The 13,365-nt window shown below is 44.2% G+C and overlaps 1 protein-coding gene across 6 annotated transcripts in view; it reads right to left on the reverse strand.

The window, feature by feature from the left end:
* The window catches only part of TRAK2 (trafficking kinesin protein 2), a 522,775-nt gene that overhangs the window by 235,695 nt on the left and 273,715 nt on the right, over nt 1-13,365 (reverse strand). For all 6 annotated transcript variants that reach the window (XM_069615471.1, XM_069615472.1, XM_069615469.1 and 3 more), the window contains 2 exons: nt 9,472-9,588; nt 8,776-8,985 (listed from right to left, as the gene is read on the reverse strand). In XM_069615471.1, coding sequence (XP_069471572.1) covers nt 8,776-8,985; nt 9,472-9,588 — 327 coding nt within the window. The remainder of the gene's footprint in view (nt 1-8,775; nt 8,986-9,471; nt 9,589-13,365) is intronic.

Genomic DNA, 13,365 nt, shown 5'->3' on the forward strand with positions numbered 1-13,365 from the left:
TTATGACATTTGCAAAGAGCATTCCAAGTGTCAAAGCAGGGTTTCGGGACTTAATACAGAGGTTAACATCTACCCAGGCAGTTTATACAAGAAAGTCCTCGCTCCCACTCACATAAAAGGGCGAATATTAGACTGGGTAGCCAACTTGAACTGTTCCTTCACCATCACCAAAATAACCCCACAACCCTGGCTGACCACCACCTAATTGGTTTCTCGTCCGCTATAGAGCCCCAAAAACAGAAAAACTTAGAAATAGTTCCATCGCTTCCTACCAGAAGTAAAAAAGACCTCCCTGCTGAAAAATGACTTCCTCTCCTCCTACCTACCTCTTTTCAATCACCAATAACTCTGACCCAAACGTACTAGCAGTGCTCCAGATAAGATTTTGAGGTGCGAGTATTTTACACATGATTTTTCAAATTAGAGAGTAAATGCAATTTCAAGAGAGTAAAAATGAGTTTTCTCCTCTGCAAGAGAGTAAAACGTATCCAACATACACCCAATGCATACGTACAATCAGACCTATAAAATCAGACCTGTAGACCAAAAGAGTTGCAGATCAAAGTTGTATGGCTTGCCTTTAACCATTTTATTACACTTGTGGAAAATATTCTGCCATAATAACTTGTAAGTACATGCTACATACACAGCTTCATTTTCAAAATTCTGGACCCTAGAAAATCTGTTAAGAACTACTATAGAGACTAATGTATTGCTTGCAGAGGGAGTGTGAGTAAGCAAGTGTCAGCATATGATTTACTTACTGGAACTTGTACACATAATTTCAGCAACAGTCACAACCTGCTAAGCTACCTTCCATGCTATCTGCTGCAGGAAATTAATGTGGATCCCCACATTGTGTACAAAACCAAAAACATGATTCTGGCAATTACAATTGGGAAGAAATGCAGACAAGTACATAAGTTGCAGACTGGTCCAAAATCCCTTCAACACTAAAAAGTGTCTGTTCCTGGGCAACTAATTTTGCCACTGTACCTTTTCAGCAAAAACAGAAATGTCTAACAAGTGATTTATTGCTAACTAGTTACTACTCAAAAAAGCCTGACTGACCCCTTTTCCATTGTTTGAACTGTACCATTAACAGAAGTGACCATTTATATAATGCACATGACAAAGGGCCTAATTCATTGAGCGTTTTCCAATGGGGTGTTGCCATTATAAAATGTTTCTGTGAATTAGGCCCAAAGTGTATATTTCTCGTGGCTTACTCCTTGCTGCGTCTTTAATATAAATTCACATGAACTCCTCGAGTATTAAAAACTCGCCAGTTTCTTCCCCAATCTTGTACTTCCATCATAGGTGAGCAGTCTTGATTGCCTGATAGGTTTATTCCGAGATAGTCAAGAATCTGCATCTCTGACATGGCACGCATCACAGCCAATTTAGCCCGTAATCGCTAATCACATCAGGTGGATTAAAGAGTGGTGGAAGTGGAAAAAAAGGAACTACTGCTACTCTGGCTGCATCCAAAAAGGAGGGAGTGGGGTGGCCAGACAGATGGGGCGGGTAGGCAAGGGGGGAGTGTGGGACGGGACCAGGATCACAAACCTTGCTTGAACTGTGAAGCAGAGATTTTAATCCACTCTGCAAATTTGACCACATCGCTTCCAAGCTTTACTTGGTACAAATAGTTTAGATTTCAAGGTCAACAGTAATGTCTTATAGAGTTTACTTACATAAAACACAAATTGCATAATAACGCCACATGACAATATGTAAATCCTTACAGCTACGTATTAAGCCAAAAGAATATCATTGAGGTTTTAATGTTCACGTCCTGAATGGTATACTATAAGTCCCAGAATGCAAGATAATGTCAACCCGAAAGATCTAGTTAACCCCACAGTACTTTCAGTGATTTAAGACATGTAATAAAAGATGTTGTATAATAAACTCAGATATGGAGATTCTTTGCAACAAACCTCCAGCTCATTGTTATTCATGATGAAAACATTTGATCAGTGACTCAAAGCAACTTTATTTTTTTTGCGTGTCATGTCAAGCTAGTAGACATCAGATATATAAAGCGCCCATTTAATGATGTGTTAATATAAACACATAATTAAATGAGCGCTTTGGGTTGCTCACTTTAACTATCATGCATATGAAAGGCTCTGCCACTGACAAAAGAAATGTGTTTGTAACCTGAGCACTTAACCTGCAGAGCCGTGTGTCTGCCTAGTGGGACCTGGTAAGCTGTCAGTGCTTGAATGTCGGCCTGAGCCGATTCTAGAACTGGCTCGGGAGAAAGAAAAAGCATCCCAATGCAGGTCAGATAGCAGCAGCAAAAGAGCAGGATGCTCACCTGGCTGGTGTCATCTGGCGTCACCACCCCTGTGGTTTGTGGCCTCATGTCTCAGCTGCGAGGCCTCCTGTCTCAGCTGCGAGCCCAAGGCTACTCTTCCTCTGAAAGTATGCGGCAGTACTGTGGAGTGAAGGACACTTGCACAGGAAATGTCTTGCGGAGGGGAGGGGGCGAGGGTGAGCACTGGATACATGACTCAGAGAGAGACAGGGAATGGAAGGGGAGAGCGGGGCAGGGCAATGCACTTATTATGCCACATGCTGCACATGTGTTAGCTCTGCAGGAAGGCCCAAGGTGTGCAGAATGCGGTCACAACTTGACACAGCATGATTGGTAGTGAGCCTGGTTTCACCTTGTACTTGTAAGTTTAAGGCTTTCCTTCCCAGTGGTTGTCCAGACTGCTATTCACTGTTCACGCTGCTATTTAATGTTTGCCTCCACGTCCCTGGCTTACTCTGGCCAATCGAATCAATAAAGGCTCCTCCTCCTCGAGCCCTTGACCAAGCGAGACATTAATCCATAAATGCCCTCCCCACAGACGATTACTGTTCTTATGAAATGGGTGAATTCTTTGTTTCCGTTTTTCTAGGTTTTACTCTCATACGGAGCTCCTGGCCCGCATGGAAATCTTCCCAATAGTCAGGGAATGCAGCAAAACATTCCCTGGAGATATTCCCTGGAGGACACCTATGGCCTGTATTTCATTTTTAGGGGCTTGTTCCATAAACTCAAGACCTAGCACGGCACACTAACCCTTCACTGGTGCCGATCCAAGACACCTTTTGCACTCTAGTGCCATCTAGTGGAGCAAAGTATGCTTTTTAATGAAAATAAATACAGCATAAACAGTACACAGAAGAAAATGAAATGCTCCGTAATGGCCATAATTAAATGCGTAAAATGGCACAATACGCACCTTATCTGGAGGGCTGCGTACTAGTAGCAACCTTTAATGACACTATGGCTAAGGCCCTTGACACTATCGCGCCAGTCAAACTTTGCAAAAGCAAACAAAAGTTGCATCTTAATACCTGGTTCACACCCCAGCTTAAAGTACGACAACTCCAAAAAAGGAAACTCCAAACTATCTGGCGACATTCTCCCACAGTCGAGAACAAAACGACACTAACCAATTTCACCAACATGTACAAGAAATAAATAATCCTTACAAAAAGGAATACGTTTAATGAAAGAATCACCTAGGCTAACTAACACTAAGGAGCTCTTTACCATCCTTCGCGAAATGGAAAACCCCATTCCACCTACAGATAGTGTCCCGAAAGATAAACATTGGTGCACTAGCATCCAAAATGCTTTATCTAACAAAATAGCTACTCTGCAGACTAAAATAGCCGACAAAAAAGCATCTTTGCGTTCCACTGTGACGCACCCTACCCCACCCAAGGCTACTCCAATCATTGATATACCTTTCATATCTCCATACTGGAAACCGAAAAGGTTATACTATCCCTGAATTAGGGATGCAGCTAGAGATTTAGCACCCTTTTATCTCCAAGCTAATTAAGGCTTCCTTCAAGTTAAGCACTGTCCCTATCAACCTCAAAGAATCTTGGGTACTACCACTCCTTAAGAAACAGACCTTAGATCTGGCCATCCCCACTATTACAGGCCCATTACAACGGTCCCTTTCCTCCTCAAAATTATCGATAGAGTAGCCCAATTCCAAATCCAAAGTTACCTGGAGGCTAACTGTCTACTAGATCACGGAAATCCGGATTCAGACCACAACATGGGACTGAAACAGCGTTAATTGACTTAAAGACACAAATCGACGAGCCGAAGGACAAAGGTAAAACAGCTATGCTACTCCTACTCGACCTTTCAGCAGCCTTTGACCTGGTGGATCATGCAGTGTTATGCAAATACCTAGCGTCACCTGCACATTTCTCGAGTGATGCCATAGCCTGGGTACAATCCTTCCTAGCCAACCGTACGATGAGAGCGTTCTCCCCTTTAGCCTCAGCAGACCCAACCCCAAATTACCTGTGGTGTTCAACAAGGTTCATGCGTCTCACCGACAATGTATAACATGTTTACCAAGCCACTCTTCGACAAACTTGACAGGCTGGGTGTCACACACACCAATTATGCTGATGACACCCAGATCCTCATACCCCTTTCGGGCAACTTGGCCGAAGACACGGCTTTGGTGAATAAGATATACCTCCTCATTCAGCCATGGATGGCCTCACATGGCCTCTGCCTGAATGACAAAACAGATTCTGATTCTGGGTTCTGACTAACCTAAAAAAACAAAGCCCCAGTTACGCTGCATTCAACATCGACGGCAACATAATCAAAGTAGTAACTGAGGTAAAAACATTACGTTTTTACCTCGATTCTATATTATCACTCAAAAAACAAGTTCGCTTCATGGCCTCATCTACAGCTTATACCTGTAAACTGATTAGGGCCTGCAGACCCTTTTTATCCAAAGCTAGCTGCATTACGCTCGCCAATGCACTAATAATATCTAAGCTAGACTACTGCAATGCCCTACACGCAGGCGCTAACAAAAATATCCTAAATAAAATGCAAATATTACAAAATAATGCCCTTAGAGCAGCCCTGAACATACCTCGTAGAGAGCATTTTTTCCAACTTCAGAAGAAACCAGCACTGGCTAAAAATTAGCGATAGGAAACTCCTCAAAATGGCATCCCCCGCCTTCAAATGCCTGAACAATGCCGCACCTCCCTATCTCTCTGCCAGACTGACGAGAAAGGTTTCTACTCACCATACTAGATTATCCAACCATCTCTGCTTAGAAATTCAAAGTTTCAGATTCTCCAAAGCTGATGGAGCTAGCTTCCCAGTTAAAGCGGCTCTCACCTGGAATGCAATCCTCGCTGCCCTTAGACTGGAACAGCCATACTCTAGATTTAGACGTAATTTGCTGAACTGGCTTCGATCCAAGGACATCTAAGAAATTGCTCACCCACTGTGTTTCTGACCTTTGAACAATCCGTGTGTTTGTGTATCACACTACTGTCCCCTTCACTGTACCATGTATGATCTATCCCTGTTCCCCAATTATATGCACTGTAAATTGTTTATTTTTATGTACTGACCTGTATGCTGTAACAAAGTGTCAAATATTCTTGTAACTGTTGCGCCCAGCTACCAGAAGGTTTGGTGCACATTATCAAATAAAACAAACAAGCTACCCTCATGCTGCAAACATTAAGGGAAAGCACCCCACCCTAGAATAGTCTACTTTGACAATCCTTGCGGTTTGATCTTGTTGGACAAATTTTAGCAACTGTGTTAAGTCACAATCCGGAGACAGACAAGGTGGCATTTTGAGTTCAAAAGTGTTTTTTTTTCTTGTTTTTTATTATCTAAAGAAAGAGTGCTCATCAGGATGTCCTACAAAGTAAAGCTAGCCCGGCCTCCAGAAAAACACCCCAACTGTTTTGCTGTCCCTACCACTGTGAGAAAAAAAAAAAAAGAATCCAACTTTAATAAAGGTGCAATAAGGGCCTCTGCCCAAAAGGAAAGAATGGTGGCTGGTATCGGACCCTACCCATATGTTGCTTCCTCAAGGTAAAGAAGCTGCCCATGGCACAGTTCAAATCAGAGACCAAATGTCGCTTCAAACATCACCTCCTTGGGGTGCTGATCAGTCTTTGATTAGTCAATGTGTACATGTCTTCAGGAACTTTGTCTCAGGCTCAGGTTTTCTTCTATCCTTGAGAACTGCCTGGTTGCTAGGTCCACACCAGGCATTAATCAAAACAAAAATGAGGCGAGGGCTGAAAGGTTTTGAATTAATCTTAACCTCTGGCATTCCTCTGGGCAGGCGAGCAATGGTCTGGAGGGTTGCGCAGAGCAATGCCGGCGGTTAGGATTATTCCAAACCTTCCTGCCATCACCCCTTTTGTTTTGCGCATGTCACCCCAAATGGGACGACGGGTATGCCTAGACGTGGATCTCATGCCTTCTAGGCCTAGAGACCCAAGCTACTGCTCACTGATGATGCCCAACAAGGCTGAAACATGTTTGGGGATGCTTGTGGTCTCGTGCAGAAGGGATGTGATCGAGCAATTCGGACTGGAGTACCCCTTTTGGGGTGGAACCAAGCCAGATTTACATATGGTCTTGCCCCGTTTGTAATGGCTTGGCAGTCGAAGAACAATGGTCTGGAGGGTTGCCCAGAGCAATGCCAGAGGTTAGGATTAATTCCAAACCTTCCTGCCATCACCTCTTTAGTTTTGTGTCACACCAGGCATTCTCCTTGGTCTTCCCACCAAGGAATTGCGTGGTACCCTTTCCATTGAAGATCTCTTGTGTTTACCCCTCCCTGGGTCCTCATGTCTCACATGCTGCCTTGGGGTTCTGGCTCCATCACGCCGCCAGGGGTCCGGGATCTGGCTCCCTCGCGCCGCCAGGGGTCTGGTTTCTCGCATCCTGCCTTGGTGGGGTATGGTGGGACCTTTTGACCCCTCAGGGGCAGCCGCGTACCTTCTGTGTGGTGATCCCCTGGGATTGCATTGAATTAGACCAATGCAGCTTTTCTCCTCAGACCTCTTCTCAGCGCTCTGAGTCTCAGAGCTGGTGTGCCATTCCTGCTGTCTTTAGGCGGGGCCTTGGAATCTGTTCCTGGTCATGTCGCTCGTTCACCGCCTAGGCAATCTCCACTGCTTGGGCTTTTCGCGGCCCTGTCTTTTCTGGTCTGGGTCTAGTCAGGGTTGTAGAGCATTTGACAGGTGTCACCAGGGTTCGATCTGTCACGCCTGGCTCTTGCTGGCTTCTCCTTGCCACATCTCCCAGAAGGCGGTCTTTCCACTTGTACAGCTCCGCGGGCTCCTCTCCTCTCTTGCAACAATGCTGATCAGGGTTTTATCCGCCACACAACCAGGGTATGGGTCCATTCTCTGCTCTCTCATCTAGGAGGTGTGGACGGCACATGGAAATGGATCAGAAACTAAACCAGCCATTTGTGGAGGAAGTTGCAAGTTGTTATACAGTTCAACTCCCATATAACCAACAAAACATTTTTTTTCCTGAGACAAGGGAGGATAACATATCCATGTTTTGGGATTGCATGTCCTCTTAAGAGAGGACAGGGGGGGTGGGGGGTGTCACCCCCAAATGGATCCAACTTTCCTCATCTCTAGTAGTTGTTCACCTTAGCGGGCTCACCTCCCTAGTCCCAAAGGGGGTTGATTCCCCTTGGGGAGAGGGGAGCAATTTGCTGAATTTGTCACATAATCTAGTTTATAGAGAAACTTCAACAAACCTCTACTCTAGAAAAAACAATGCAATATAGTACAAGGTAGTATTCTGCCGTTGATCTTTGAGGGAATATAAACATATGAAACAAAAGAATAATGTAAGTACCTCAGACTACATCATAGAGGAAGGAATACAACAAATAACAGGGACTTTGTTTGCAAACAGGGAGCATGCGTATTGCCCAGTTGTCTTGATCAATTCAGGCAAGAGTAACTTAATTCAAAGCATCAAGGTCCACATCTTTTTAGAAGGCTTTGCCGAGATTCTAACAGTACGTTTCAGGAGGATCAATACACAACTAGGTTACAAGGAACTCTTTATATGGCAGACTCTCACATGGGTGAATGTGGCAGAGCAGCCAAGACTATTCTCTGAAGAGTGAATAGGGTGATAAAAAGATAGCAATGCACAATCGGACCAGATTTCTGTGGCTTTGTTTTGATGAGAAACCCAGGCAATCAGCAAAGTAGACTAAATTGTTGATTTCAAAGCATTACCAAGTGTGTACAGAGCCTTCTGCTTACGCGAGCCAAGAAACCACCCAAATCACCTGGGATGTATAGACATTTGCAGGTTTCTACTGATCATGGTACTCCGGATGCGATAGGGACTGTACGGAGCACAGTTTTAAAGCTTATTAAGGACTTGAAATTGCCATAGGTGTACTGCTTCCTGGTTAAAGGCAGAACACAATTTCTAGGTTTATACGTTTTGATACTATACTCATCCTATCCTACCCTTAACACATTCCCCGAGTCATTTAGAGCTTCTTCTATCCCCCACAATTCTTTTACATTTTTACATTTATAAAGCGCACAAGGCGGCCCGGAGGCACTGTGGCACTGTTACAATAGGCGTACTTAGTTACATGATAGTTACACAATACATAATAGAAGGCCTTGGCGAATATTGATATGCAGTGCCAATTTATCCTGCTGTGTATTTTGTATGCCTTAGGAGATATTGTATGTGTTGGTTCAACAGTGATACCATGGAGTACACATGCATTTGAAAAGGGCTTCCACATGTCCAGCCGTGATGTGCAGAATCAGAATGTAGTATTTGAGTCACGTTCTTGCCACCACGCCCACTGATACAATTCACAAGGTTTTGCAACACACAAAGGTTTAGAAAACAGATGTACAAGCTGAGCAAGAAAAGGGGATATGTGCGAGAGAAAGGTGGGGTACCTGTGTTCGAAGTGTGAGGTTCTCATCTTCCAGATCACGGAGTTTGCTCTGAAGGTTGTCTAACTGCAAGAGACCCTGGGACAGGTTAAAGGAGTCATTTGAGCGAAGGGGCGTGGAGCAGCTGGAGTCGGTTTCGCTTTCTTCAGAAGCAATGGAGACAACACGGAGCAGGTCATCTTTCTTAGAGAGCTCATGCTGCAGCTGGTGGACCTGAATATCAAAATTGAATTGACAAAAAGACACAGAAGTCAGTTCCTCAAGATTCTGACTACGAATACCAAAGAAATGTGATTTAATTGTTCCAAAAATACCCATAAATTCATTGAAATTTTTGTTTTAAATTTCTTTTTTTTTTCCTTTCCTTACAAAGTATGTAAGGGTATAGCGGGAAGTCAAGTAGGGTATGTGTAAAGCAGACCGGTTTTGATTGGCCTGCCATTTGCAGACATTTAAATGGACATTTTCAAGAAAGGTCAACCTATAAAGCAATCTGTCCCATGTCATTTTAAATACCAATAGTGATGAGACCACTGAATGGTTAGTAAAAAAGGGCACAACCGATGACGAGCAGTTTACTGCTGCTCATCAACAAATCTCTTACAAAGAAATTCATAATAGAGTAAATAGTAGCCATTAGGAAACAAACTTCCTGAAGGCGTGTGTAGTATTTCCTGCTTTCGATCGGAAGTCACTCACTTGATCCAGGGCATGAGCCAACTGCTCTTCCAGAGACTCATTTTGCTCAGTCAAGACATGGTTCCGCTTGAGTAGGGCCTGCCCAATCCGAGCAGCAAGTTCCAGGTCCCGATCTCTCTGTTGAAAGAATAAGCAAATAAGCAAAAATGTTACCGGTTTGTAAGAAAATGCTGACAGCAACATGGCCCACATGTTACGGGCAATGCAGGTGCTTGTTAACCTATCTTTATTGTTATGGGTGAGGAAGAAAAGAATAAAGATATGGCAGTTAATTCCATGGAGGGAATAGCAACTAAATCACTACTCTGGACTCTGCCAGTTAAAATGTCCACTACCTGCATTGGATGGAGCGTGCAAACGCCAACATGCATTTAATTAGATAACTGCAGATTCCACAACTCTACAATCGAACAATAATTAAGTGGAAATTAGATATACAGGTGCACATTAATTAACCAGACAAGAAAAAACTACAAGTGAAATCACTATGACTTATGTAAGGAAGGCATGGTATCAAAGCAAGACTGATGGGCCCAAGTGATCACAGTTCAAGGGCATTTATTAAACTGTACAAATGGGTGAGATAAACGCCCAAGCTAAACCTAAATCTAAAATGGGACCAAGCTACAATAATACAGTCCTAGTGGAGTCTAATAAAATAAAAAAGGGTCTATAATTAAAAAAAATGTACTGTTGCCAGTCCTTGCCTCCAAATACAAAATAGTGTGGGCTAATGTTCACAAAGAAAGAAGTGTTCTCAAAAAGATAAGTTGGGACGTTTGAAGCACAGGACGAGGCAGGACCTTTGAGCACAGCACACTTCTGGGCTTCTTTTATAGTTTATAGTTCCTTTTCTAGGGCCTTCTGTTCCAAAGTCTCTTTTTGCAAAGTCTCTTGCTTCAGAGGGCCCGATACATCACAGACAAAAGTTCCTTATGTTTCTTCACGTTGGCTGATTACTCTTCACCCGGGGATCTCCCTCAGCTGGGCTCCCATCCCTTCTACAACGTCAGCCTCCCTCAATCGGGCTCAGACTAACAACCCACTGTGGACATCCCTCAGTTGGGTTCACGTTTGTCACCACAATGCCATTCACGTCGTTTTTCAATTCATCATCTTCTTGCAATATTCAGGAACCTCAATTACTAATTCACCAGGTTACTGGTGTACCCTTTACTTTAGTCCGCCTCGTCTGGGCTCAGACCTCCATCTGATTTCCTGAAACACTTGTCACTTTACAAAGAGTTCCGAAGGGCGAGCATGTCTCGCTGGGTCACTCCACGTTTCTATGGCAAGTGTAGGTTTCACTTTATCATATTCTATGCAGTGTTCCCCTCAGTAGCACAGTTCCCTTCACAATGTGTCTGACTTTCGACTGTACAAGGGGGTTTTGGCTTGACCCTTGGATGACCACTTTGACCCTTCTCCCCGGCCTCCCCAGGGCCTCTTGTTTCTTGTAGTTCTCTCAATTCACCATATTCACCTTGTTCAGTAACGGGGCCCTTGTGGGAGTCTTGCGAATGAGCACCCACGTGATGCTGGACCACTAATATTGATACCTCGTTAGTTTACAAAAGACCTATGTCTATGATCTATTCTTTATGCAATATGCGGCCACTGAAACCTTGAGTTATAACACAGTTTGGTCCCCTATCAGTTTCTTCTGACTTACCTGCTGTGCTGAACTCGTGGGCTTTTCTGCCACTGGAGTAAAGGACGGTACCACGGCGGCAAGCTCTTTTCCCCGGCCTGGCTGTCAGTGCGGGAGGGCCCTGTGTACTGTTGACATCTGTCGCACCAATCGCCAGCTTCGTTTCTCTGTCGTATGGTGCTTTCATCGAAGGCTTTGCGGATCTGGGTTGAAGAGGGCAATTCCCTGCTTGTCGGCCTTTCGGTTTCCACCACCTTCCTCCTTCGTTTGAACTGCTGTCCCGGAATCGCTGCTTCCTCATGCGTTCGGCCTTGCTCAAAGTGTGCGCTCATGCTCCGGCCCTTTCCCTTCACCACAGGGATAAAAGGCGTCAGGTGTGCATAGTTATCGGCAATTGCCTGACCCTGATTAACCCTTGTGTTGGGACATGTCAGGTAAACGGCTCTGGTATTAGTCTTGTCTTTCGCAGTGTGAGAGCGTTTGTGTAGGAAGGGGAGAGGTAGAGCTTTTGAATATCCTATTATGCAGGATGGGGAAACCCTGTTCTAAGGAAGGGGGTAGCGCGTCTCACACGGTGTCCCACTTCCACTCCCCGAAGTCTCCTCCCACACTGGCACACCGCCAGGAACTGGATCCAATAGTTATGGCCATGTCCTGGCCACGTGAATTACAGATCCCCGGGGACTAGTAAGTGAGACACCTTCAGGTTTCTCACACCTACAACAGTCTTTAATTACACAAGTCTGAGCCTAGTCACAAACCGACATAACATGGCTTGAAATAACAATTACCAGAGAGAAACTGGTCACTTTACCAAAATAATATTCCCATACGACCCGCATGAAGAATGTAACGATAATGTGCACAAATTCAGAAATGCTTTCCACACCAATGCCCCATCGCCAGAGAAAGAAGGTATTGAGGCGACAAGCATGCCACAGTTGTGCCAGTGACTGCTACATCCCACAGTAGCTTCAACCAAGCAGTAAACAGGATTGGCTTGAACAATGGTTCAGAATAAAAATAATTAAAGGGATAGGTTGAGCTGTTTGTGTGGGAGCCACCAATTCTCTCATGATCATGCTGGGTCACCCATTTTCAGAGGATTTTCACCCCAGAACAAAGGCAGAGGGTGTCAACACCTTGATTGGGAGAACGCAGAGAGGTGGTCATCAGGGGCTTGAGACAACGTACAGTTGTTCCCTGTGAATGTTTTCATATTACTACATTACAACATACATTTTATGGGGAGGACAGAATACAATGAAATTACTAATTCACTGAAGTGCAACATAATAAAACATGGTCACTGATCATCCACGTAGCGCACCAACCCCTACAACCCTCCTAGGATTTTTCACTGTGACTCACACCAGAAGCTGTGGTTATGTGCGTTGCTAGTACATTCTCGGGCACAGTGGAATGGTGGTCAAACCAAAATGAAATGCAGGTCGGGAGAAGGGTAGTGTAGAGGGAATGTGAAGGTAAGATTAGAGAGTTAATAGGAGGTTTGAAATGAGCCCATGATGGTCAGGCTTAGCCACAGGAGATTGTTTACACACAAACTTGTATGAATATTTTTTACCAGGAAGAAGCCCGTTCTCGATCTTCAGAAATTTCACCAAAGGCTCAGAGTACTGTTTTTATTTTAATCTATTTGTGCTAAATGTTAGGTACGTTTTTCTAAAGTCCCAACTGGTGCGGGACTTCATAAGACTTTTCTGTGCTAATTCCCTTTAACCTTAGAGACCCCCAGCACTTTTGCTGGACTCATTCTTTTACTCTGACTGGGATTTTTATTTTGTACTGTTTCATGGAGTCTGGTAACCTCCATATGTTTAATGCAGGCATCTGCTTTTTGCTTTGTGACTGCCAGCACCCTATGTGCAGTGTCACTGAAAAGTCCCTTTGACTCCTCTGTATGTTTAAATACATTTTCTTGTGAGAACTGCAGTTACCAAGATAACTTTGGTCTTGCTTGCCTTTTCTTTTGTGGGTCCAGCACACCACCCTATGTGAGTTTCTAGGGGGTTACATTGCAACTCCTTCTCCAACTCCTCATATAACTTTTGGTTCCAACTGACTAACAAATGGCTGGTGGCAGTGGTTACTTTGTGCAGGTTACTGACAGGCAGATTTCTCAGCTGCAGTACAGCACCCATGAGTGACCATTTTCTCAAAATGGCCCCTGTCTTCTTTTGTTATTTTTTGTTTGTCATTTCCTTCTGTGCTATTCTTCTAAC

This window comes from Ambystoma mexicanum, chromosome 9, assembly GCF_040938575.1.
Source record: "Ambystoma mexicanum isolate Mex_15411 chromosome 9, UKY_AmexF1_1, whole genome shotgun sequence".
In the NCBI taxonomy this organism is placed as follows: Eukaryota; Metazoa; Chordata; class Amphibia; order Caudata; family Ambystomatidae; genus Ambystoma; species Ambystoma mexicanum.